The 25,428-nt window shown below is 43.3% G+C and overlaps 1 protein-coding gene across 1 annotated transcript in view; it reads left to right on the top strand.

The window, feature by feature from the left end:
• The window catches only part of LOC125880294 (transformation/transcription domain-associated protein), a 97,994-nt gene that overhangs the window by 11,250 nt on the left and 61,316 nt on the right, over nucleotides 1-25,428 (top strand). The window contains exons 18-39 of the mRNA XM_049562597.1: nucleotides 57-248; nucleotides 335-500; nucleotides 625-881; nucleotides 1,178-1,378; nucleotides 2,589-2,740; nucleotides 5,365-5,564; nucleotides 5,871-6,088; nucleotides 6,425-6,622; nucleotides 6,810-7,070; nucleotides 7,315-7,476; nucleotides 7,679-7,775; nucleotides 8,020-8,141; nucleotides 9,930-10,100; nucleotides 10,541-10,609; nucleotides 12,271-12,390; nucleotides 13,226-13,345; nucleotides 13,684-13,848; nucleotides 14,042-14,223; nucleotides 14,831-15,029; nucleotides 20,226-20,354; nucleotides 22,854-23,120; nucleotides 23,218-23,424. Of these exons, the coding sequence (XP_049418554.1) occupies nucleotides 57-248; nucleotides 335-500; nucleotides 625-881; nucleotides 1,178-1,378; nucleotides 2,589-2,740; nucleotides 5,365-5,564; nucleotides 5,871-6,088; nucleotides 6,425-6,622; nucleotides 6,810-7,070; nucleotides 7,315-7,476; nucleotides 7,679-7,775; nucleotides 8,020-8,141; nucleotides 9,930-10,100; nucleotides 10,541-10,609; nucleotides 12,271-12,390; nucleotides 13,226-13,345; nucleotides 13,684-13,848; nucleotides 14,042-14,223; nucleotides 14,831-15,029; nucleotides 20,226-20,354; nucleotides 22,854-23,120; nucleotides 23,218-23,424 (3,855 nt within the window). The remainder of the gene's footprint in view (nucleotides 1-56; nucleotides 249-334; nucleotides 501-624; nucleotides 882-1,177; nucleotides 1,379-2,588; nucleotides 2,741-5,364; nucleotides 5,565-5,870; nucleotides 6,089-6,424; nucleotides 6,623-6,809; nucleotides 7,071-7,314; nucleotides 7,477-7,678; nucleotides 7,776-8,019; nucleotides 8,142-9,929; nucleotides 10,101-10,540; nucleotides 10,610-12,270; nucleotides 12,391-13,225; nucleotides 13,346-13,683; nucleotides 13,849-14,041; nucleotides 14,224-14,830; nucleotides 15,030-20,225; nucleotides 20,355-22,853; nucleotides 23,121-23,217; nucleotides 23,425-25,428) is intronic.

Genomic DNA, 25,428 nt, shown 5'->3' with positions numbered 1-25,428 from the left:
TTCAGTCTTAATTTACTTGTGCTCAAATTATAATTCTTGTTTTCTGTTTTTACCAGATTGTGGCAAATTCTTTCCTGGCCAACCTGTCAACGTCTGCTCTATTTGCCACCATCCTAGTGGAGTATCTTCTTGAGAGACTACCAGAGATGGGCTCCAATGTTGAGCTCTCAAATCTTTACCTCAAGCTCTTCAAACTAGTGTTTGGCTCGGTGTCACTGTTTGCTGCTGAGAATGAGCAGATGCTGAAGGTAAGAGGAGGTTATTGTGTGTTACTTGTTAGACTATTTTTTATGTTTGGCTTTCTTTACTAATATGATTGTCCCTGTCTCCTCAGCCACACCTCCACAAGATAGTGAACAGCTCCATGGAGCTGGCCCAATCAGCTAAGGAACCCTATAACTACTTCCTGCTTCTCCGGGCTCTCTTTCGCTCCATTGGTGGAGGCAGCCATGACCTGCTCTACCAGGAGTTCCTACCCCTTCTACCAAACCTGCTGCAAGGTAAAGCCTCACACAGCATTGCTCTGAATTTTATAAGTTGTATTGAAAAGACGGAAAAAGGTTCACCCCTCCTCTGATAGCATCTTTTTGCCTAATATCCAGTATTCTGTTTTCATGTTGTTAGGTCTGAACATGCTGCAGAGTGGCCTCCACAAGCAGCACATGAAGGATCTATTTGTGGAGTTGTGTTTGACAGTGCCAGTGCGTCTGAGCTCCTTACTGCCCTACTTACCCATGTTAATGGATCCACTGGTGTCTGCCCTCAATGGCTCTCAGACTCTGGTCAGCCAGGGCCTTCGCACCCTGGAGCTGTGTGTGGACAACCTACAGCCCGACTTCCTCTACGACCACATTCAGCCTGTCAGGGCAGAGCTCATGCAGGTGGGTGGTTATCTCATCGTCATGCCAGATACAATTTTTGTAGAGCTGCATGGCTGGATAGTTTAACATCCAAAAAATAACTGATTCATACCCACCCATTCGCTTAATATCACTTAACATATCTGCCCTCTAGTGGTCAACAGTGGGTGTTTAGTGTAGTGTAGCAGTAATGATTATAATCTCCTATCACAGTTTTGACAGTGATCCGCTCTTTTAAGAGAAACGGTTTAATTCCCTGCTTCTTTCCTTCTATTAACAGTAAAGCTTATAATTTCTCTCCTCTTCCTGTGCTGCAGGCCTTGTGGCGCACCCTCCGTAACCCGGCTGAGAGCATCTCTCACGTTGCCTACCGTGTGTTGGGAAAGTTTGGTGGCAGCAACAGGAAGATGCTGAAGGAGTCTCAGAGGCTGCATTATGTGGTGACCGAGGTCCAGGGTCCGAGCATCAAGGCCGAATTCACTGACTGCAAAGCGTCCATACAGCTGCCCATGGAGAAGGTAAGACTACACAGTGACTGGTAGTGAATGCTTGTTGATGTTCTCCACTTTAAGTTGTTTGCAGAACTCTGAGGAGGAAAGTTTGTGTTTGATTTCACGTTGTTGCATTTCCTTTCTCCCCCTTGCTACCTTTGTATTTCAGTTTTAGAAAGAGAGAATTAAATGTAAAAGAGCTTGATACTCCTCATTATTGTGCTCCACTGAGAGCAATACATCTTTGTCAAGGGTTTGTGTGTGAGAAGGAGAGCGAGTGAGTGGGGAGATGTGTGTGTCCTCCAGGTAATTAAATTCATCTCCTGTTTCTCCTCCTCATCCCCAGTCAGTAATCATCAATCTAGTGTGGGCTGCCATGACGGCATTATTTACTCTCACTAATGGCTGCTCCTTCTTTCTGGCTATCCATCTGTGTGTTTGCCATCATCATGGGTGCAGGCAGCACACACAGACTCACTCACTCTCACATGCCGCACACCCACATGCACAGGGCTGAAGGCATGAATCTTTAGCAGGCTCATGATACAGCCATATGGACAGTTGGCATATTGAGGGAGAGACGGTGTAAAGTGCTGTAAGGTAAACAGAGAGATTAAATAACAGTGATTTGAATAACTTGAATCTCTTCAAGATAGTATGAGTAAGACACTCTTATGGGATTTGAGCAGCATATATCTGAATTTCTTCAGCGTCTTTTGCCTCTTGAATCTTTTTAACTGACCTCTGAAATATCTTACAGTAAGCTGTGTTTTCACAGAAGTTTGCATTCTTACTTTCTCCTTCAATTTCACATCTAAGCGCTAGTAATAGAGTACTGGTCAGAGTTTCAGTCCTGACAGAAATATCCTGGTATCCTAATACACTGACAGGTTCACAATTCAGTTCTGCTGTGCCCTCATCTCTCCTCTCACCCTCCTACTATTCTTGCATCCTCCTCATCTTCTCCCCTCTGTTCTGAGTGGCATTAATTAGTTCATTTTCATCTTTTTTAAGTGCCTGGCTGCTGTGGCTTGTCAGCCCATAATGTAGAAATCATAATGACCTTTGCTTGGCCAGATGGCGCGTTGTGTTACCTCCTACAAATTAATCACATATAGAGCCTTATAATGCATTTGAATTTCCATATTGGTAACATGGAATTTTGGTATTTTACAATATAGTAAGTTGTTTTATCGAAGACTTTGAAGTAAGATTTGTTTGACGTACTCTTTTCAAGGCAATAGAGACGGCTCTGGACTGTCTCAAGAGTGCCAACACAGAGCCCTACTACAGACGACAGGCCTGGGAGGTCATTAAGTGTTTCCTGGTGGCCATGACCAGTCTGGATGACAACAAGCACGCTCTCTACCAGCTTCTGTCTCATCCGAAGTAAGTAAACAGTCTGGCTTTGGTTTTTTTTAACGTGGCATATGCTTTGGCCTGTCAGGATAATTACGTTGTTGACTTACCGTTATCGATATATGGACATGACTTTGACCAGTGTGCTGACCTCGATATTGTCTGTTATGTTTACATGCATGTTTGTTTACATAAGAATGCCTCCAGCATTTTAACCAGCATGATGCCAGAATAAACAGATGGGTGTCTCCCATTGATGCCCACAAAGCAGGGGAAGACTATAAGAAGATAGCAAAGTGTTTTCAGGTAGCTGTTTCCTCAGTGCATAATGTAATTAAGAAATGGAAGTTAACAGGAACTGTGGAGGTCAAGTTGAGGTCTGGATGACCAAGAAAACTTTCTGAGAGAGCTGCTCGTAGGATTGTTAGAAAGGCAAATCAAATATGATCTTTAAATAAGACTTCAGGAGAAAACCTGTCCTGTGTCCTCACCACAAAAGTTGGCATCAGAAGTTTGCAAAGGAACATCTAAACAAGCTTGGTGCTTTTTGGAAACAAGTTTTACCTCCCAGTAACTTCATCCTTCACTCTGTAAATCCACCACCGAACTGTCTGTATCCCAGGCCGTTCATCCCTGGCAGCAGAGATTACGGAGGTATCTGCAGTGTACCTGAAGCTTCCTTAAGATTGTTTATTAGTCACAAGAGGCGTCACTTGGTTTTGTTCTTGATGGCCAAACTTTGTATTAAGTCTCAAACTAAGTTATTTTGGCCTACCCCTATAAATATACTATGATTTTACACATACTTTCATTCTACATATTAACAGGTATTAGTAACTTTATTAGAAATATGTTAAAAAATCTTCCCATATTACAGTTACAATGTTTAAATATTCCTAAGAATGAAACATTCATTGCTCTTTCAAATGGTGTATTTGCTTCATTATGCTATTATCATTTTATCAGTGGCATAAAATGGTTTTAAAATGACAGTAATATTGTTTATTACATTTATTTCTGTGGCAGCATATTTTCCAACTAAAGTAGTCATTGTGACAGGCTTTCATATGCCTAGTTATTGTGGTGATTGTGGTACTTAGTCGAATTAATATTACTATCTCAGTTTTAATTCAGTATTTAATACTGGATTAAAGATGTGTTAGACTATTTTTGACCAAAAATACTTGTCATGTGTTTATTAAGGAACGCCTTTGACAGTGCATTTACCTCAAAACATTCTAGAGGTGATATGAACATCTTATGCATTTGACGTTTGAGTCCACACAAAGCCATGTCTCTGATTAATCATCCACCTCTTTAACCTTAACTTGACCCATCTTGGCCTTGACCTCCACCTCTGCCCATGGCTTACCCCACCGTTCCTTTCTGCCCTCTTCCAACCCCACCCACAGCACCAGCTCTGTTTATCATCTCATCTCCCCATCACATCCAACCCTATCTCGCCACCTGCTGACATGCCCTGCTTTCAGCGTTGCTCGTCATGTCTTCACCACTTTCCCCACCACACACACTGCCTCATCAATTCCATCTCAAGAGCGGGAGTTGCTAATTACACACTCGCAGGCCCCCCACCCATCCTCTGGCAGGCTACACCGTGAGGTGGGGACACATACATGAACAGACAAACAGGAAGGGGGGTTAGTCACATTACCATCATTGATCCTCGGGCAGGGGCTAATTGACTTTTTCCCTGTCTGTTTACGCTACACCATGCCCCTTACACTCTCCTGTCATTATGCACTAACACACTCATGCACATGAATACGTCTGTGTGCACATTTCTGCGGGGATAATGAAGTGTGTCATTTATGATCAGGGGACCTGTGCAAGCCCCCTCCTCTTGTAAGCTGTCTCGATTTGCAGTGTCCTCTCCTTCATTTCTCTCTCTCTGCCTCCTTTCATCTTGTTTATACACATTGCTCTTTGCCTCAGTATTTGGGCACTGTAAATATACCCTTTCAGTTTTAAAAGAAAAAAAATCCTAAACAGAGCAAATCATGAAATGCCAACTTGAGAGAAGGCAGAAGTGTTTGAGTGGCAGGCCCCTCGATGAGTGAAGGGCAATCTATCTGACATTCTGTCAACCATGCCGCCCCCTACTTTCTCCAGCCGCCACGTTCCTTGCTAGCCTCTATCCTCTCCTCTCACCCCCACCCTCCCGCCACTCCGCTTCTTCTCTCTCCTCCCTCAAAAGAGCAGTCTTTTAAATGGCAATAATGAAATGAAGCGATCCATCAGGTCTGCCCCTGGCGTGTGGCATTATAAAACACAAGCTCAAGCATGGAGAAAACAGCTGCTCAATCACACCAAGGCCCAGTTGCCTTCAGCTGCAGTAAATAACAAAAATACCAACAGGGGACAAAGAAGAAGGCAGAGGAATAGAAAGGCAGCAGGAGGTAACAGGAGAGAGGAAATTTATAGACGAAGAGAATCAGAGTTGCAGGTTTGGTGACTGCAAACAGGCAGTGCACATGGATCCCATTTGGAATATTAGCAAAATGGGCTGAACACAAACCTTTGAATGCTTTTTTTTTTGGCTTAAATAAAGTTTCAGTGGTACAGCCACATATTATTATATTGTCCTTGTTAATATGTAATCCTCTAATTCATTGTGTGGTTTTCTCCCCCATTAGCTTCGCTGAGAAGTGGATCCCCAATGTCATCATTTCTCACCGCTACAAAGCACAAGACACGCCTGCCCGCAGAACTTTTGAACAGGCCCTGACTGGGGCATTCATGTCTGCTGTGATAAAGGACCTGAGGCCCAGCGCGCTGCCCTTCGTAGCCAGCCTGATTCGCCATTACACCATGGTCGCTGTGGCTCAGCAGTGTGGTGAGGGACTGGAGCTCTTTCTACTCCCTACGTCTAATATTAGCTTTCTGTTTTGCCCTGGCATCGGCATCGATTCCCAGCTGCACAAGAATATCAGTCACTTTCCAATTTGTCCTTTCACTGGTTTTATTAAAATTAAGATTTTCAATTTGTATTTGAAACAAACTAAGAGAATAATAGAAATTTAACTTTTACTTTTACTGTAACGCATAGGTATAGCTCTCATATCTTTTAATCTTTAGTAAGATGATATATGTTTTATATTAAACATAATTTCTTTCCACTTGCCCACCTCTGCCATCCCAGGTCCGTTCCTGCTGCCAAGCTACCAGCTGGGCAGCCAGCCAAGCACAGCCATGTTCCACAGTGAGGAGAATGGCTCAAAGGGCATGGATCCGTTGGTTCTGATTGATGCCATTGCTATATGCATGGCCTATGAGGAGAAGGAGCTGTGTAAGATTGGAGAAGTGGCCCTGGCCGTCATCTTTGATGTTGCCAGCATCATTCTTGGCTCCAAGGAGAGGGTAAGTCACTGTGAAGAGGGTGTTGAAGGGTTCAGTTATTCGTGTATGTAATAAAGAGATTGGCACTAATGCTAAATGTGCCACTTGTTTTGTAACTGTTGTGAACTGTGCTGGCATTATAACTTAGGAGTTGATCTTTCTCTCAATCCTGTGTTCGATCGTACCTTCGAATACAGTTGTTCTGACAAAAAGATTATTGCATTTCCATATTGATGATTGGAATGAACATCTTGCTATTTGTGATTATTATTCTATGTGTTTTATTGGTGTTTTCACATGTGGTCGTTTTAAAATGGGAGACAGTTAATTATCTCAGCCTCTTGTCTACATCTTCAGGCATGCCAGCTGCCCTTGTTCTCCTACATTGTGGAGCGTCTGTGTGCCTGCTGCTATGAGCAGGCCTGGTATGCCAAGCTCGGCGGTGTGGTGTCCATCAAGTTCCTAATGGAGAGACTGCCTCTGATCTGGGTGCTACAGAACCAGCTCACCTTTCTCAAAGCCCTGCTCTTTGTCATGATGGACCTCACAGGAGAGGTGAGAGTCATTTAAGTAAAAGTCTGTTTATTATTGAGGTATTGGGCGCAAAGGTTTGCCCTGCTTTCATTTGTTGTCGACATTTGTTTTCTCATGATGTTTTACAAAGGCTTGTAAGTTTCCTCTCTTGTAGCACCACTTACTGCAGTGGCATTGAACGTATTAACTTATTGATTTTCACAACAAGGTGTCAAATGGAGCAGTAGCCATGGCTAAGACCACCCTGGAGCAGCTGCTTGTGCGCTGTGCCACTCCACTGAAAGATGAAGAAAAGACTGAGGAGCTGCTGGCTGCCCAGGACAAGTCTTTCCATATGGTCACGCATGACCTGGTGCGAGAGGTCACCTCCCCCAACTCAACCGTCAGAAAGCAGGCCATGCACTCCCTGCAGGTGCTGGCTCAGGTCACTGGCAAGAGTGTTACCGTCATCATGGAGCCACACAAAGAGGTGAGACCAAGGACTGAAAAGTTTTCTCTTACTGTACATGAGGATTTAATGCTGTGCAAGACCTTTATGTAAAATGCATCAGCGGAAACTCAAAAAAGGTTACAATTACTGAGAGTGTGTGATCACTCTGGACTGAAACGCCGAGAATCTTTAAATTTTCAAAATATAGTTCAGAGTAAAATACAGAATTTCTTTCAGTCTCCTTTAATTAATTGTTGCTGACTGATTGTTTCCTTCCCTTCAGGTGCTGCAAGATATGGTTCCCCCCAAGAAACACCTGCTGCGCCACCAGCCTGCTAATGCCCAGATTGGTCTGATGGAGGGCAACACCTTCTGCACCACCCTGCAGCCCCGCCTCTTCACAATGGACCTCAATGTCATGGAGCACAAGGTCTTCTACACAGAGGTATGCAGAATGCAGAAGTCACACACAATTTTCAGATCAATTTTCTTATTTAATTATTTATTTATTTTTACCAAATATTCATTCTGTTGTTCTTGTTTTTATGGCTTGGACTCTATCAGATTTAAACATCTTAAATCGCTACCTTTAGCCCTCAGATTTTTTACCTCTGACCTTTGTCTTTTTTCCTCTCCTCTCTTTCTAGCTGTTGAACCTGTGTGAGGCAGAGGATGCTGCTCTGATGAAGCTGCCATGTTACAAGAGCCTTCCCTCTCTGGTTCCCCTCCGCATCGCTGCTCTCAGTGAGTAGGCCCCGCTGAAGTTGATATTGGTCTCTTGTGTTGTTGGAATCTTGCAGTTGACACTTACTTGTCTTTTGTGTTCGTTGCAAGTCATTCTGGTCGAAGCGAAATACCTTAAGTTTGCAAACTATTCATAATTCATGCAACTACTGGCATGTCAGCAGAGACTGTTTTGAAAATTACTGCTCACTTTATTTTGTTACTTTGTCGTGACTGTTACTGATGTTTTTTTTTTATTGTCTAGATGCCCTGGCTGCTTGTAATTACCTGCCACAGTCCAGAGAGAAGATCATCGCTGCCCTGTTTAAAGCCCTCAACTCCACCAACAACGAGCTGCAGGAGGCGGGCGAGGCATGTATGAGGAAGGTCAGTGCAACATCGCTTGTCCTTTTCCCTTTGTTACTTTGTAATAGGTTAAGATCTGAGTGATAACACATTACATCATGCCTTAGAAGAAATGTTATGCTTGGAATTGTTATTGCTCCTCAGTTCCATCATCTTTATCAGGTATAACCAGTCTGTTTTGATGTGGAATAGGTTTTAAAGTGGAAGTTTTATTTGCTTTAACCTAACATTATAGAGTATTGGTTGATTGCACAGTATAATGGCTATAGAATGATGACACCATCAGCGTTTAGATTGGTTCCCTATAAGCCTTGCTTTCACTTTACAGTTGTGTCCACCACTGGGTACAATCTCCCGGAAAAAATGAAGGCAGAGGAAGTGCGTCAACCATTGCGCATCCAAAACAGGAATAGGATTGCACTTTCGTTTTATAACGCACAGTCTCCAGAACCTGCTGTAAGATGCTTGTCGTCTAACAACACCATCTTTGTTTCACTCCCATCTTAGCATCTTTACATTGGCTCCTGGTTTGTTTTAATTGAGTTGCAATTAATTTCAAGACTTTATTGATTACTTAGAAGGCTCAGACCTGGGTTACATCACTCACTTCAAATGCAACTCCCTTTGATCAAAAACCACAGCCTGAGACCCACAGACATGACCTTTCTAAATCTGGATTAAAGACCGTGCCTTTAAGCTCTGAAGCAATCTACCCAAGATCACACTGGTGAATTTGGTGGCACCCTTTAAATCTTTTCTTTTTAAATCACATTTTCTACACCTTGGAAATGGCAGTCTACTATGGCGCCCTTATGCTTTCCCCTTCTATGTTATCTGTTTGTATCATTTACTCTTATGTTATTTTATGTTTTGCTTGTGTTTTTTTTATGTATAGTTTTTTTATTACCTTGTTTTTCTTGGTCCTCTTCCTTTAGTCTTTTATCTGTATCACTCATGTCATTTGCAATCTTAGAGGTCCTTTGTTAATCCTCCCCTCATACCATTTCTCCACCCAGTTATCTTCATATGGACCTCCCTCTGCTTTATCACACTCTCCATGAACCAGCCCTGCTTCTATTCATCAAGTATCCATACCATCTTAGCCTCTATCCATCTACCTCGCGCTCTCTGTCCCTTTTCCCCCCTTCCATTTCTGTGTCCTTCATTTTCTCTTTTTACCACCATCACTCCTTTTCACTATCCTGTGAGTTGTTTTTTTTTTTTTTTTTTGCCTAGCTATTCTCTGCTCTCTCCATTCTTTCATCTCTGCCCTGCTCGCACTAATGAGCGTTGCCATGGACCGATCGATACAGGATGGAGTGTTTGTTCTCAGCACTGAGAGGAAAATGAATGTGGCTGCCATGCATCATTCCCTCCTGTCTGTGTGAGGGTGTGTGTGTGTGTGTGTGTGTGTGTGTGTGTGTGTGTGTGTGTGTGCGCGTCATCAGTGTTTGGTGTTGGCATGTATGCTTGTTTATGGCTGGTCATGCCCTCATTTGAGTGGCCTTAGTTTCTTAATGGAGACACAAGAGGTAGCGAGCAGTTCACGGGACTAGAAAACCTGACAAGGCCACGTCTAATGTGGAGAAAAAATGATTTGTGGAAGGGCACTGATGGTACAATGTTTGATAACGACAGAGCCAAACAAGCCTGTATTTTGAGTCATGATATTAATGTCAAAAAATCTGTGGGGCATATTATTTTTCAACAACACTTTCTTGTTTCTTTCACAGTGCTAATTTTAAGAGTTGTAAAATGTATTTGAACTTTTTGAAATTACAAATGACATTTCCTTGTTCTCTATTTTAGTTCCTGGAAGGTGCAACCATTGAGGTGGACCAGATCCACACGCACATGCGGCCCCTGCTGATGATGCTGGGTGACTACCGCAGCCTGACGCTCAACGTAGTGAACCGCCTGACCTCTGTGACACGTCTTTTCCCCAACTCCTTCAATGACAAGTTCTGTGATCAGATGATGGTGAGAAACTTTGACCTCTGTGCGCCTCTCCTCACATCTATTATTCAAAACACATGACAGCACAGAATACATTTTATAATGGCATCCATCTTAAAACCAAACCTTTTGACTGTGGCAGTGTTGGTGTCAGGCTTTAATCTGTAGACTGTTTTCTAGAATCTTAATATCTGATTGCATATTACCTATACAACTTTTCTTTTTCATTACTAGTTTCTTATTCTAAAACATGTTTAATAAAAAAATAAAATTGATTAGGCCTGGTGCAGCAATGATTATTGTCTGCACACTTGTTCATTATGAAATAAAGCTCTGATGCAGAGATTTTGTTAATTAAGGCAAGATTTGTCATTTATTACTTGAATCTTTTGAGTAAATATTCTGTATTGCTATATATAGACAGACATGACACTGTCTCAGCCTTATTTCTTTCTGTCTCTCAGCAACACCTGAGGAAGTGGATGGAGGTGGTTGTAATAACACACAAGGGAGGCCAGCGCAGTGATGGCAGTGTAAGTATACGTCATTTAGGCAGTTCCATACACGCTCCATACAGTGGTGAGGAATTGAATACAAATGTAAAACTTTGAACAGTCATAACATGTATTCGAATTTTGTTAAAATGTAATATAAAAGCAGTCACCGCCTGTTGGAGCAGGTCAATACAGCTGTCTCCTGCCACCGTTTTTGTTCTGTCGATCCGTCCTGCCTAAACCAAACAGCACACACAGAAGGGGGCAGAGAAATTGCCCCTTATACACACAAAGCCATAGTCACATGTAGTCAACACCTCCTCAGTGTGGCCTCCTCCCAGATGAGTTGTGAGTGGCCGTATTACAATCAATGATTAATTAGGCGCCAGGCAGGCGGTGGTGGGCCCAGCGCTGCGTCTCCTCATTATCTCCCCGACAGATAACCTTGTAAAGGCAGAGAAAAGGTGAGAGACAGAGAGAGGGGAAAAAAACTGCTGCCTCTCCCTCATAGAGCCCATTTTTTTCCTCCCTTCTTTTTATGTGAGTTCATCCTGCCCCATCTCAAAATGGTGTGTTTAATTAGATGCAAATTGGCCCTTTGTCTTTCCCTCCCTCCAACCACTGGTCTTTGTGCGTGTTGACAGCAAGGCTGGCAGCGACAATAAAGCCAGGGTCAAGGGGTCAATTAGCCAAAGTTGATAAAGACAAAAACTGGAGAAAGGGGGATGGAGCAGGTCTGAGGAGGATGGTCTGGAGACATGAAAGCTGGTTTTGACAGGGAAGTGTGTATGGAGCAGAGTTCTGGGGTGTAAGAGGAAACAGCTCATAGCGTCACTTTCTCTATTCCTGACCTGATATCTGTCACAAGTTGTGTTTTTCCTCTAAATATCATTGATTCTGCGTTGCTCGACTGATGTTCCAGCACAGCCCCTGCCTGTTATTCACCAAAAGCTGAGGAAAGTTGTTCCTGACGTCACTCGTAAAGGTTGCTGCTGTCTGCCCATTCATTTCATTATCACCCTGTCTTATCTGCTCACCTTCCATATGGAACAAAGACAGACAACACGCACCCACACAAAAATGCACACATACTGCTCTGCTGACTCTGATCATTGTCTCCCGTTCCGGTACAGCCTGCGTTGGAGGGCGTTGAGGTGAGATGTGACCTGGTGTTGCGCCCTCTGTTGGTGACTCTCTGTCAGTGATTTCAACTTAGTTGAACCAATGTTGTGCTGTTATATTGAACCAATGTCGTGGTAGTGGTGCTGGTGGAGTTGCCCCGTATTTCTGTGTCCGTGTCTGTGGTCGTCTTCAGAAATGTTACTGTCATCTCAGCCTTGCTCTAACCTCGCATTTTGACTGTTTTAGAAATGTCCAGTCACCCCTCTTTCACTCTGACTTTTGCACCTCTAAGATATTGATAATACAAGGTTTATGAAAACGATCATGCATAATGTCCTTTATTTGATTGTAATCCAAGATTTCATGCAAGTATGGTGCCCTGCACCTTTCCTGTGGGATATTAACTGAGCACAGATTGCATTTTCAGTGGTTTGACTAAGATTCATCCTCGTCTTTCCACAGTGGCTGTCCATCAGGACTGTCTGTCAGAAATGATGCCCGTGTCTAGTTTCATCATCTTCCCAGAAATTCATTCACTGCCTTTTTTTTCTCCTGCTCTTTTCTCTGACTCTCTCCAGGAAATGAAGATATGTTCAGCCATCATTAACCTTTTCCACCTGATCCCAGCCGCACCTCAGACTCTGGTCAAACCTCTGCTGGAGGTGGTTATGAAGACGGAGAGGGCCATGCTCATAGAGGTAGGATGCCGACTTCACGTTATTCATTCTAGATTTCATTGTTATTATGAGGGCAGTTGTGTTGTGTAGAGGAATGAAGCAAGAAAAGAAGAGTTTGGTCTAAATTAATTGGTACAGTGGAAAAGATGAGGAAAGTGTCTTGAAGTTCGTAGCTTAATGTCGCGACGTACTTGCAGCCGGTGAATGACTGTGTATAGTTGCACTTTGTCCCATTACAAATCCTCATCAAAAGCTTGTAAGTACAACTGAACATCCAGCAGGAATTTGATCTGAAATTGGAAATAAATTTACAACATGAGCCACCAAGTTTACATGTTTCCCTGACATTAGCATGTAGCTTTATGTAGCAGTGTATGTAATGCACACACCTGCAATAGCTTGCCTGGAGCAGATGAGCTGAAGTCTTGAAAGAGAAAATGGTTGGAAAAAAGTTTTTGCTCACAGGGATTATGTTCACATACATTTTCATTATTATATGAAACTTTGGTCACATTTAAAATGAATATCCAACATTGTACTATTAAATGTATATCAAAGAAAATAAGAAAGCACAAGAAGTCCCCTTTAAGACATTTACGGGAGAAGTAGGCAATGCATGTTAATTTTACAATAAATACTTTGAAAACTCTCTCAATAATCTCATTAATTTCTTAGATCCTGCGATAAACCCTCTAATCCTTTTTGATCTCTATCTGATGTATGGTGTTATTGGCAATTATACTCTGTTATTCAGCGCAGATCTTCGCAAGAAAGTGCATTTGCTTTCATGAAATCGTTGTAATCTTTCCCGTTTCTGTCTGTTTCTCTTCTCCCTCACTCACCCCTCCTGAACCAGGCTGGCAGTCCGTTCAGGGAGCCTTTGATCAAGTTCCTGACGCGTCACCCATCTCAGACGGTGGAGCTGTTCATGATGGAGGCTACGCTGAATGACCCCCAGTGGAGCCGCATGTTCATGGTCAGACGCTGGCAGCTCTAAGTAGCACTCCCTTCAGTCTTTTTATTGACACATTTGCCATTAAAACTGCATTTTGCCACCTCAGTAATAGGCTATAATCGGGGATATATTGGGTGTTTTGAGGCTCAGTGGTCCGGTTAACACCAAATTGAGACGGATCGCTCTCGCTAAAAATTCTTAATTTTCTGTATTATGTTTCTTTAAATGCGTCGTTACCAGGGGCGTCATAGTGGGGGGAAAAGTGGGACTGATTGCTCAGAACTTTGTGCTACACTCCTGGTTGTTATAGGTGTTGATCCAATGCAGTAAACAATGTTTTGTCTTGTTGTTACATACAGAGTTTCCTGAAACACAAAGATGCCAAGCCACTAAGAGACGTGCTGGCCTCTAACCCCAACCGCTTCGTCCCCCTGCTGGTTCCTGCTGGCACTGCAGCAACTGTTCGACCTGGATCACCCTCCACCACCACAGCCAGATTGGACCTGCAGTTTCAGGCTATTAAAGTATACCTGTTTTCATTACGTATCCTGTACACACACTTACAGACACATTTTGTCAGGGTAGATGTATACATGTAGAGTAAACTGAGGTTAGTCAGTGGTGCTGAATCCTAATCTAAATACTACCTAACTCTCAGTGTTTCCGTCATACAGTATGCCCTCCAACCTTCTTCCTTTCTTCATCCCCTCTGTTCAGATTATCAGTATCATAGTGAAGAATGATGAGGGTTGGCTGGCAGGGCAGCACTCCCTGGTCAGCCAGCTGAGGCGAGTCTGGGTTAGCGAGGCCTTCCAGGAGAGACATCGCAAAGACAACATGGCTGCCACCAACTGGAAGGAGCCCAAGCTGCTGGCTTTTTGCCTGCTTAGCTACTGCAAGTATGTGCACTTATTCAAATTGCCAAAATGTTTGACAAAATTGTCTGACAATTGACGTTTGATATGACAATGTGGGTTAGGATGTGATGAGAAACAAAAAGTCCTCTCTTATCAACTACTGCTGATGAGCCTTTGGGCCAATGGATACTCTGAAATTAACAATGCTACGAGTAGCGCCAGACTTAATGACTTAAGTGACCTTTTGAGTACTGTACTCGAGTTATTAGCTTGTTTAAGGACTACATGTTAATGATGCAAATTTTTAAAGTAAGTGCAATTTCTTTCTTTAACTAACTTAATGGCATTCCAATCATGAATGACCTTCTCAGCCCACCTCTCTGTCTGAGCACAGAGAAAGTGCTTAAACTCTTGGTGCACTGGGCACTTAGCAGATGTTTATTTCAGACGCTGCAATTAACCCCCGACCAGTCCAGCCAGTGATTTTGAAGTGTATTCATTCAGTCAACCTTCTAATGATTAAGTTTTTTTAAGTGTAATTACCTGAGTCACATCCAAGATTATTTGAAACTTCTGATATACAATACCACTGTTGTTGAAACATCTCTATCTGTACACTGAACCAATTTACCCCCTCTTTCCTCAACAGACGTAACTACTCAGAGATCGAGCTGCTGTTCCAGCTGCTGCGGGCCTTTACAGGTCGCTTCTTATGCAACATGACCTTCCTGAAGGAGTACATGGAGGAGGAGATTCCCAGGAACTACTCCATCGCCCAAAAACGGGCCCTGTTCTTCCGCTTCGTTGAGTTCAATGACCCACACTTCAACGATGAGCTTAAAGCTAAGGTATGTACGACGTACTTACATAAAATTCCCAATAGCTTTCACCATTTTGCCAACTATCTTCGATATTAAAATGATGGTCAGAGGTATAATACACAGCCTTGTTAACAACACTGGAAAAAAGTAAAAGAAATGATGGATACATTTAGTTTAGTTCACAATTATGTTTTTTTTAATATGTAAAATGTCTTAATTTGGAAGAGTTGTCAGAACATGGGTAAATTGTTTACTTTCAGTAAAACACTACACTGGGGAGGGATTAAGGGTCCCTCTGCAGTTTTGCTGTTGTGTTTCTCTTTTGTTTTAGCACAGCAGTTATTACTTATTTTTGGTCTTATAAAGCCTGCTAAAGAAAAAAAATACATATTTAAAATTAATATGCTAATTTATGTGGCACATGTTAGCCTTGATTGGAGAAAAAAACACATATGAATTATGTTTTGGACTTTCTGCATTGTGCTGGAAAATTGATTAAAATCTTGGATCATCCATAAGCTTGCAAAAAAAAAAGAGAGAGAGTTTATTTTTGGCCATATTGCCCAGTCCTAGACTTAATGATGCATTATAAATCATGTTTTTAAAGGCATCTCATCAGCTTACTTACTTTGCTTCCTCAGTGTGGGACCTGATCTCTGTGACTTTTATGGTTGGTGTGTTTTGTACCAGAAGTTCTTTGATAGAGTCAGGAAGGTCATTTTGTCTGGTTCTAGACCCTCAGAGGCTCACAGATGAATGCTTCTGTCCTCTCTACCTGACCTGCTGCTGCAAGCATTACAATCATTCGGGCTGCTTTTTAATTAAGCTCACTCTCCCGCATGCATGATCTCGTGCACACATACACACGCACGTACTCTCTCTCTCGCTCTCGCTCTCGCTCTCGCTCTCGCACACACACTCACACATTTTGCACAGCTGTAATAGGCACACAACCTGGCACAGAAGAGCAACAGCACTGCTGTTAAGTACAAACGGGTCAGTGGGGAAGGCCTGCCCCGGCACACTATAGCACATGGCCAAATGGCTGTGCGGCAAAGAACACACAACTGTACACATACACACAGATGCACACACAAGGAGCTGGCAAGTGCACCCAGACTCCAAAATCCAAGGACATACACTTGTATTTATGCTGCTGCTCACTCCACCCTGCCCTTTTTTGCTCATGCTCAGTTTGAGTTGCCTCAGCGGCATATGGACTGGTGGGAGTTGGGGTGGGGTGGCAAAATCAAGGCAGGGCATAAGTTCAGCTCAGTCACTGTGGTGTGTCTTTTTAGACCCAAATGCTGCATTTGAATTTTTTGGCAGAACAGAGTGAAGTCTCTCAGATAGCAGCGCCGCAATACCCCCACCCCTCATCAGAAATATGCTCATATTGTTGTTTTTCCCTTAATTGTCCTCCTCTGGTGCACAGCAGATGCTAGCTGTGCATATGAGGCGGAGAGACAGACAGACAGACAGACAGAAAGGAAGAGAGTGGATGTATCTGTGTGTGAATATGTTTGTGTTGATTGGTGTATGAGTCGTGAGCAAGAGAATGAGTGTGGCAGTCTGACATTTAAGTAATTGCCTTTAGCATTTTGCCGGAAGCATAATATCACAGGGAAGTGTGTCTGTGTGTGTGCACGTTCTCAGTATGCCTGGGAGTTAGATGGAGGCTCAGGTTCTTGCCTCACAGGGGTCTCTGAGAATATTTCACTCTGAGCGAGACACAGAGAGGAGTGTGTAGGAGAGAGACAGTGTGGGACAGCAGCAATGAATCATCTGCGATGGCACAGACTGACCTCATGCTGCTCCTGTATCGTTTTTTTTTTGTTTCATCCAAACAGTTCTTAGAGAAAACCACTTTTGTTCAAAAGTGTCTGGTTATTCACGGAATAGATTTCAAGCAGACAAGCAAACAAACAAGTGTATGAAATTTATGAAGCACAGCGCGTCTGTTTTGCATTCTGGTACTTCTTTTTATGTTTCCGACATGGCATGCAGCTTAGCAGAATTTTCTACAATGTCAGAATATGTCTACATGCTGTGTGAGCATCATCTCCTCAGTGGAGATTAGAATCAAACTGTAGTGTTAAGTTGAACTAACAAATACATATTTTTGTTAGTTCCTGTTACACTCATCTTTAGGCATGTGCATTACCCCTGTAAAATGTGTCTTGGGCAATCAGATCACAAAAGTGATCAGCGCTGAATACAAGTGTAAACAGCCATAAATTGATCCTATCACTCAAACCACTTGCCAAGATGGTCTGGGACACACTTGACCACATATCTTTTGTAATGTAAATTAGAGCTTGATGTAGAGTTGCGAGATCAAATCAAGTTTTTGTCACTGTATTGCCCTTTTCTCACCTAAAATGTCTTTAGACACATATTTTAGTGCACTGTTTGGCTGTTTTAGGAGGGTTTGTGAACAGAAAGTGGGCACTGTACTGTTTGTTGTACTAGGCTGAAAAACTGAGATCAAACGGTAAAACTAAGCAGTGCTGATTATGAACAAAGATTCTGTTACTCTGTTGCCGATTTCTCGCCTAAAATGTTTTCAGAAACACAATATAGTTTACTGTAATTCAAGATCTTTTGTCATCAGCCGGCTGCTGTGTTGTTTCCTGTATCAAAACAGCCAAACTACCATTACATCACCCACCAGTGGGAGCGTTTATTCATCCAGTGTGGGGCAGTGCATAGGTAGTACTTAGGTTTTCTACCTTATGAGCAAAAGCGAATGCCGCAGCACATTTTCTCTGTTTTCCCTGGTCATGTAGCACCAATTATTCGACTCATTTTAACTGCATAGACAGCCCAGTTTGAGACAGACTATCTTTCTAGCAGTGAAAAACCTGTTAACAAAGGATTAATTAAAATACAAAGAAGAAAAATGACAAAGAATTTCTCAGAACATGTTTTAAAAAGAAGTACAGCAGTTTAAAATGATTAAAATGAGTGTAATTGCATTATCAACACAGATTAAATGCCTTTTAGTTGGCTTGTCCAAGCAGTAGAGTTAAGACACATAAAAAAACCATTAAATAAAATTACAATATTGATGCTGAGTTGTTAATATCAGTGGCTTACCTTGATTATGTGAGGGTTGACGTTTGCCCAGAGTGAAAGGAGAGCCTGTAGCTCTTCACCTAACTGTGTGTAAAACTGATCTACTGACAAAAAAGTAAGTGCTTAAAATACCCCACTGACTTTAAAACCAACTTATAACTTATAACTAACCAAGACAACTAGTGGTGGCTATTGTAAAAGATGTCCTGTGGCTACTTCACTATAAAATTCATGCATTATTTGCACATACCTGGTGTGTACGGGGGCATAATACATATTCTGGGCCCCCCTTGCCACCATCCCTCCCTTTGTGGTTGGAGAGGAACCCCAGTGGCACTGCAACACAAACACACACACACACACACACACACACACACACACACTCTTGTTGTTTGTTTAAGGGTATGGAAATGGGATTTAAGATAATTAAGACACCTGCAGAACGAGATCTCGGCTACTTGCCCAGAGGTATTGTGTGTGCGCACATGCACCAACACACAGCCCGCAGAAGCACAACAACTAATGGCATTACAGAAATTTGCTGTGATCTCACCGTGATTGATGTCGGTGACGCTTAGAATTAATAGGAACAGATGAGACTGAAGAACAGACTGGCGCTCCATGCATTTTCTTTGTATCTTCATTTAGGGGTGCGCGCGTGTTTCTGCATGCGTGTGTGAGTCCATCAGCCATGCATGTACATTGTGCAGAGCCCGTTTGAATAATGTGCTAGTGGAGGAGCTTGAATATATGCTGCCACAGCTCGTTCTCCACTGAGCGATGCCCTGTCCTCCCCAATGATGGATTGAATAGGGGGGTTCATTAACAGATAGCAGCTTCTTTAATAAATGCAGTCGTTAGCTGTATTGTGGTTGGGTTATTTCTGCATTTTACTAGCTAATCAAGCCTTTGTCTTCATCCGCAGATGCCTGGTAACAACCCCTGCAGGTTTCAGGGTGTTCGTTAATTGCATTTTCATCCCTTGCCTCAGCAATCATTTAGATTTTATTTTATTTTATTGCTCTCAGTGCTTATGGATTAATTAAGATAACATGTTATGGTTACTATTATCTCAAGAGAAGAAACTGTTTTCTTCTGTGAAATGTCACATTTTTATTACCATTGTTTTGGGCCACATTTGACATTGTTGTGCCTCAAGTGCTCCATGTTCACGCTCTAATAGAAAAGTTTTTGTCTGAAAGTGTTTTTTCCTGTTACCACCTGTGTCCCTCTAATTTAGAATAGATTTGAGAGTAGCTCTTTGAAAATCTGAAGTAGGACTTGGTACAGTTGAAAAAATTGTGATGCCAGACTAGTATCCTCAAAGCGATACTGATGCAGGTAACGTGAATTGAGTGGGAGAGTCTGCCCGAACACGCACATAGTGACAAGGCTAACTGTTAGCATCACACAGCTAACATTACCTAATGGTTATTATTGGGTTTGAGGACAGAGTCGAGCCATTTCGGTGTTGGTTTGGTGGGACCATTTAAAGGCTCAATGTTGGATGTTAGCTGCTGCTGCTGCTGTGTAAGTGTGTGCTTACCAGGCAGATGTCGAGATGCCCGTTGACCTGGAAGAGAGCGGGTGGGATGGTCCAGGATAAAACCCCCAACACAAAAACAATTGAATGCAGGTTTTGTTTGACTGGAGAAGTTCCAATACTTCTTCCATTTTCTCATATGAAATTCAGACATTGTGCAGAGAATCGGGTCTGGGCGTTGTCCAGAGTTTCTCTTTCGATCATGTAACACGAAACGGGATTGTCTGGGACCATTTGGTTTGGATGAGGGATGGCGCTTGGGTAGAACGTGCAGGAGGCAGGAAATGATGCAGATTACACTGCAGTCATGTAGCCGGTTTGTAATTTGGTCATTGGTGTCAAGGTAGAAACGTCATGGACACGCCCACTCGCTCGCTGTGATTTCTCCAGACAGTGACCTGCTCTATTCACACGAGTTCAATCAGACATTACACAGATTTTGTACTAAAGAGCTGGCAGGTTAAAGTCTGTTTAATGTCTGATCCAACTGATTCCAACCGAACCAGTTTGCAGTGCATGTGTAAAAGGAGCTGAAGTAAATGGTAAAAAATGTTTTTTTAATTCATAAAATTATATCAACATGTGTTTTTCTACTGTCATAGGTACTGCAGCACATCCTGAATCCAGCCTTCCTGTACAGCTTTGAGAAGGGAGAAGGTGAGCAGCTGCTTGGACCGCCCAACCCCGAAGGAGACAATCCTGAAAGCATCACCAGTGTTTTCATTACTAAGGTACACATGCACACATACACTTGCAGGTATCCTTTCCTCCCAACATCTTTCCTCACATTCAGTCTGCTCACACACACACACACCCCGTCTTCCTTTGTTCATTACTCACCAGCTTTGTCTCTCCATCCGTCTCCCTGATTTCATTACCTGCTGCATTTCCTCTCATAATGTCTTATCAGTCCAGCAGATCTCCATACTCCCAGTCATCATCAACTATGTCCCACTTAGTCTGATTCTTCTTCTCCCAAGGCCTCCACGCATTACTTGATCATTTAATTGCTGTCATCCCATCTTTCCCTTCTTCCTTTTCGTCTCTTCCATCTGTCTTTGTTGCTCTCTTTCCCTCCCGCCATCCCACCGGTCGCTCTTTCCATCACGTTTCATTCATCAGGCCGGACTATAATTCCTGGTGTAAATGTCACAGTGTGACCATGCTAAAGGTCAGCATGTTTGTTTGTGCTGTGGCAGATCTCATCACTGACTAACACCAGTCCTAATGGCCGCTAATGGCTCCTCTACGGTATGGTTAAAACTCATTTCCTCACTCAGCCCCCCTCTTTCTGAATGTTCTCCTCTCCTCTGTACTCTCAGGGGAATACAGATGTTGATGGGTTGATGGGTGTTGTGAATGGGGAGTTGTCCTTTTGTCATTATGTGGAAAAAGTATACTGTCGCTGTGGTGCAATGTCATTCAAATGTAATTTATGGAAGTGAACATTAGTCAGAACTGCAGTATATGTTGGCAGTGCAGGCAAACAGTATATTCAGTAGAATGTGTTGCTCTTTCTTATTGATGCACTAAAGGGGCATTAAGTAATCCAAGACTTCTATTGACCTCTGTCGGCACCTGGTAAGAATTACAGCTGCACCAACAGGTCTTAGGCAGTTTTGTTCTCGTACACTCAAAAAATGTGTTTTTGTTTTGTACACAAACATCTGACCACCTGGGAAAATAATAATTGATTCACTGTTATTGACCCTGCACATTAAGGGCCCTATTTAGATGGTCTAAAGCGGACGGCGGAGGGCGCGTAATCCATGTCGCAAGTGTCATTGCTATTTAGATGCAGGCGCAGTTATCATTTTCACGCCCTGCACCTTCGTCGTCTAACTAGCAAATGAACTTGCGCTTCTCTGGGTGTGTTGGTCTAAAATGAGGAGTGGTCAGGCGCAGTCATGGCGCGTTGCTAGTTAGATGACATAAAAAGCAAATGCGCCAGTGACCAACAAAAACCTGGTCTAAACTCAACGGCGCAGTATTTCGCTGTTAAATAATATGCGTCTCTAGGCGGGTGCACAACGCGCCTGCACTCTGCTCAGACACACACGGAGCAGCCACACATAATCATCATCGTAATTCGGGAGGTCCAAGCTTGCAGTGTCCGAATATGCGGAACTGCGAGCAGACCTCCACGGGCTGATGATCCTGTAAAATGAACTTGTCTTTCTCAATTGAATTGTGATCATTTTGGCATGTAAATCACAAAATCAAAGATGTGAAAATGTTTGATAAACTTTATTTTGACATAAACACAACAATAACCAGCTTCTGTGAACTAAAAACGTAAACGTATAGCCCTACAAGTACAAATGTATATGTAAAAAAAAAAAAAAAAGCTTTTAGAACATAAAACTAAATATCATCTTGTCAGGAGGAGGAGGAGGAGGATGACCCCAGCTCCGCAGCCAGACCAGACGGTGCAGCCACGGGACCAGCCCTTCCTGCACCTTCAGGCGGGGGGGTTCAGGATGCTGGAGAGGGAGCTGGGCTCTCTAACCTCCCGGGTTAACATAAAATAAATTGAATAATTTGCAATTTGTTGACAGCGTTTCTCCCATGCGCTCGCGCTCTCTCTTTCTCTCTCGCAGTCTCACTCTGTTTCTTTTCTTTTGTCTTTTCTAAGATGACAGATGCTGAATATATACTCCCTATCTGATGCTGTGGCTGTTTGTGGTTGGCTGAGAGGGATGTGAACTTATTAGATTGCAGTTGTGTTAATCAAATCAGGTTGGGTTTCCATTACGCATGCCAAACGGTGCCAATCCACTTTGATCTGACATCAGATGTGACGGGACAGTTGATATAGAGATACATTTATCGTCTCCTCAGCTGTATAACGCTCACTCTTTGCAGTTGGTAGGTCCGCCATCTAACTAGCTCTCCGCCGTGCGCTCCAATCGCACCACTTTTAAAGGGAATGAGAGGTGACACTTTGATTGGCTTATGGAATGATATGCCCAAAACACACCCATGACTAATTCACAGAGTAAGTCCAACCCTTTTAGACTCTCCGCCATGGCGCACAGTCTGAAAACGCGCTGTCTAACTAGCAAGTGACTGGGACACGCCCATGCGCTGCATGCCTGGCGCTTTGCGTTTTAGACCATCTAAATAGGGCCCTAAGTGTGCTTACTCTGTGCTATGGGCAGCAAAAACTGTACCCATTTCCCTGTCACTCAACAGTCTTTAACCTCACATCTCTCTCATCCCTCTCCAAGGTCCTGGACCCAGAGAAGCAGGCTGACCTGCTGGACTCGCTGCGAATCTGCCTGCTGCAGTTCTCCACTCTCCTGGTGGAGCACGCACCCCACCACATTCATGACAACAACAAGTCACGCAACAGCAAGCTGCGGCGCCTCATGACCTTCGCCTGGCCGTGCCTGCTGCCCAAAGCCTGCGTGGACCCTGCCTGTAAATACAGCGGCCACTTACTTCTGGCTCACATCATCGCAAAGTTCGCCATTCACAAGAAGATTGTGCTGCAGGTGAGGAGGAATACAAAGAGAGAAGAAGTGTATGTTACCAGATGTATACAAAATAGAAAGGTATGATTAAAAAGTACCTTACCTTGCCTCTGTACAGGTCTTCCACAGCCTGCTGAAGGCCCACACCATGGAGGCTCGGGCTATCGTACGGCAAGCCATGGCCATCCTGACCCCAGCTGTGCCCGCCCGCATGGAGGATGGCCACCAGATGTTGACCCACTGGACTCGCAAAATCATTGTGGAGGAGGGACACACTGTACCGCAGCTGGTCCACATACTGCATCTCATTGTGCAGCACTTCAGGGTGAGCAGATGTATAAGAACACACACACAGACATTACAGTTTATCAATAATGCACCACCTTCTGTGGGCCCATAACTATTGTATATCATCTGGGCTGGGTGGGGCAGACAGAACAGTCAAAACAAATCTGTTTTCTGTCCCAATAATATATAGTACTCATAAGGGACTAGTCTGTGTTGTTCATCCCAATTTTTAACACCCTACATAACTACTGATTACTATATTAGTATAGAATATGATTATCTTATACTTACATTTTGTGGTTAACTGAGGTAAGATTCCATAACATGGAGTAAGAGGGCAACTGTCACTGCAAATCCACAGCCATTTGTTGCTGCTGCCATCTCTCTGCTCAGTGTGGCTTCGGCAACTGCAGTGAGCCACATGGGGGGAAAACAGTTGAGAAGCTATTTTTACTGATTATCTGAGTGCCCTGAATTAAATGATGCCTCTTAACCAGTCCTAATGGGAATGGAGCATCATCATTAAAAGTTGGATTATCTTGTATGACCCAGTTAATAGTTTTTATGATACTAGTTGGCAGGCTTAAGCAGTATTTTCTTCATACATTCATACCTTACCTTGACATTTCACATTAACATTTGAACCAAAACCAGCACTGGCTCCGATATGATTCTGTACTGGTAACCAAAGGCACCCTGCTATGGTACATCACTGTCTCTATAATAACAAAAATGTAATTTTTGAATAAGCTGCAGGGGGTGACATAATAGACTAAAATGCAATCCTGGTCCTCTGTTCTTTTCTAATCACACATAGAGCTAATCTTCTGCCTCTGTCTGTCTGCGTGTGTGTGCCTAGCAGTGATACTAGGCTGTTACTAAAATAGTATAGGAAAGAAAATAGACCAGATGCCAAAACTGTTGATGCAGATCGGCTCTGCAGTGATAGTTTTAGCTCGCTGGGAAGCTGATGTAGCAGCCATGGTACCCTGAGGCCGTCTCCAGGCTTCAGAGTGCTTCCACCTCCTGTCTGAAGTTGAACCAGTTGGCTACACCGAGCTTCAGAGCTCTGTGGCTGTCCTCCAGGCTCCGGGGTGCTTCCCAACCAGATGCACTCTCAAGTATCAACGTTTAATGTGAAATGGTACTCAGTAGTAGCAATATAATTTGGTCAGTACTGAGTTTGGTACCCGACAGTAAAAGCTGAGCTGATGGTCAGAATTAACGAATACCCTGGCACACCGTAATACCATGATACCACCCAAGCCTACTAGTTGGTTCACTGAATTTGAGTTTCATATTGACAGCAGACACGACAACAGCTTTGTGCCCTGTTGCCTCCTAGTCAAAAGCTACATCATTCATCACTGGGCAGCGGAGCTAATGGTAACCGCCTGCTGCCTTTAATCGCCTTAATGCAGACACAGTCCCAGGCACACCCTTCTCAGAGATGATCAGCGGAGTCAGAGAGCGCCAAGTCTGTTCACAAGTCAACACCAGCAAAGGATCATTGGCCTTTATGTTCGCCTTCCTCCTTAAACTTCAGCGACACTTTCTGCCCTCTCACTCCGTCAGCTGATGTTTGCTGCCTCGCCAGTCAGAGAGCGGCAGTCTCTTAGCAAAAGACTGACATTTTCCTCAGCTCCCCTCTCTATCTCACTGACAGGCTGCTCTCACTGGGCCAGATGACTAATCTAATGTAATCACATCAGCATAATTACGCTGGGGAGAAGATAATGACAGACAGATGAGAGACTTTGTGCGTGTGTGTATGTGTCTGTTTGATAAAGAAATGGAGAGATTGTGTGCGTGTTTGTCTGCGTGCACACGTGATGGACAGGGCTTAGCCACTCTGTCATTAAGGGGCTGTGAAGCCCTGCTCTATCGACTATAATTACCCTCAAAGTGAGAAGCTTTAATATTCTTTGACACTGGCAACAGCCCTCAGATAGACATCTCATCTCTTGCTCTTTTGTCTGCATGTTTGAGAGTCCCAGTTCAGTTTGCGATGAAGCTAAGTGACTCTTGAGTGTGACGCTTG

This window comes from Epinephelus fuscoguttatus, linkage group LG20 (genome assembly GCF_011397635.1).
Source record: "Epinephelus fuscoguttatus linkage group LG20, E.fuscoguttatus.final_Chr_v1".
Taxonomy (NCBI): domain Eukaryota; kingdom Metazoa; phylum Chordata; class Actinopteri; order Perciformes; family Serranidae; genus Epinephelus; species Epinephelus fuscoguttatus.
Note: the sequence above shows the minus strand (reverse complement) of the source record. Positions and strands in the feature narration are given on the sequence as shown.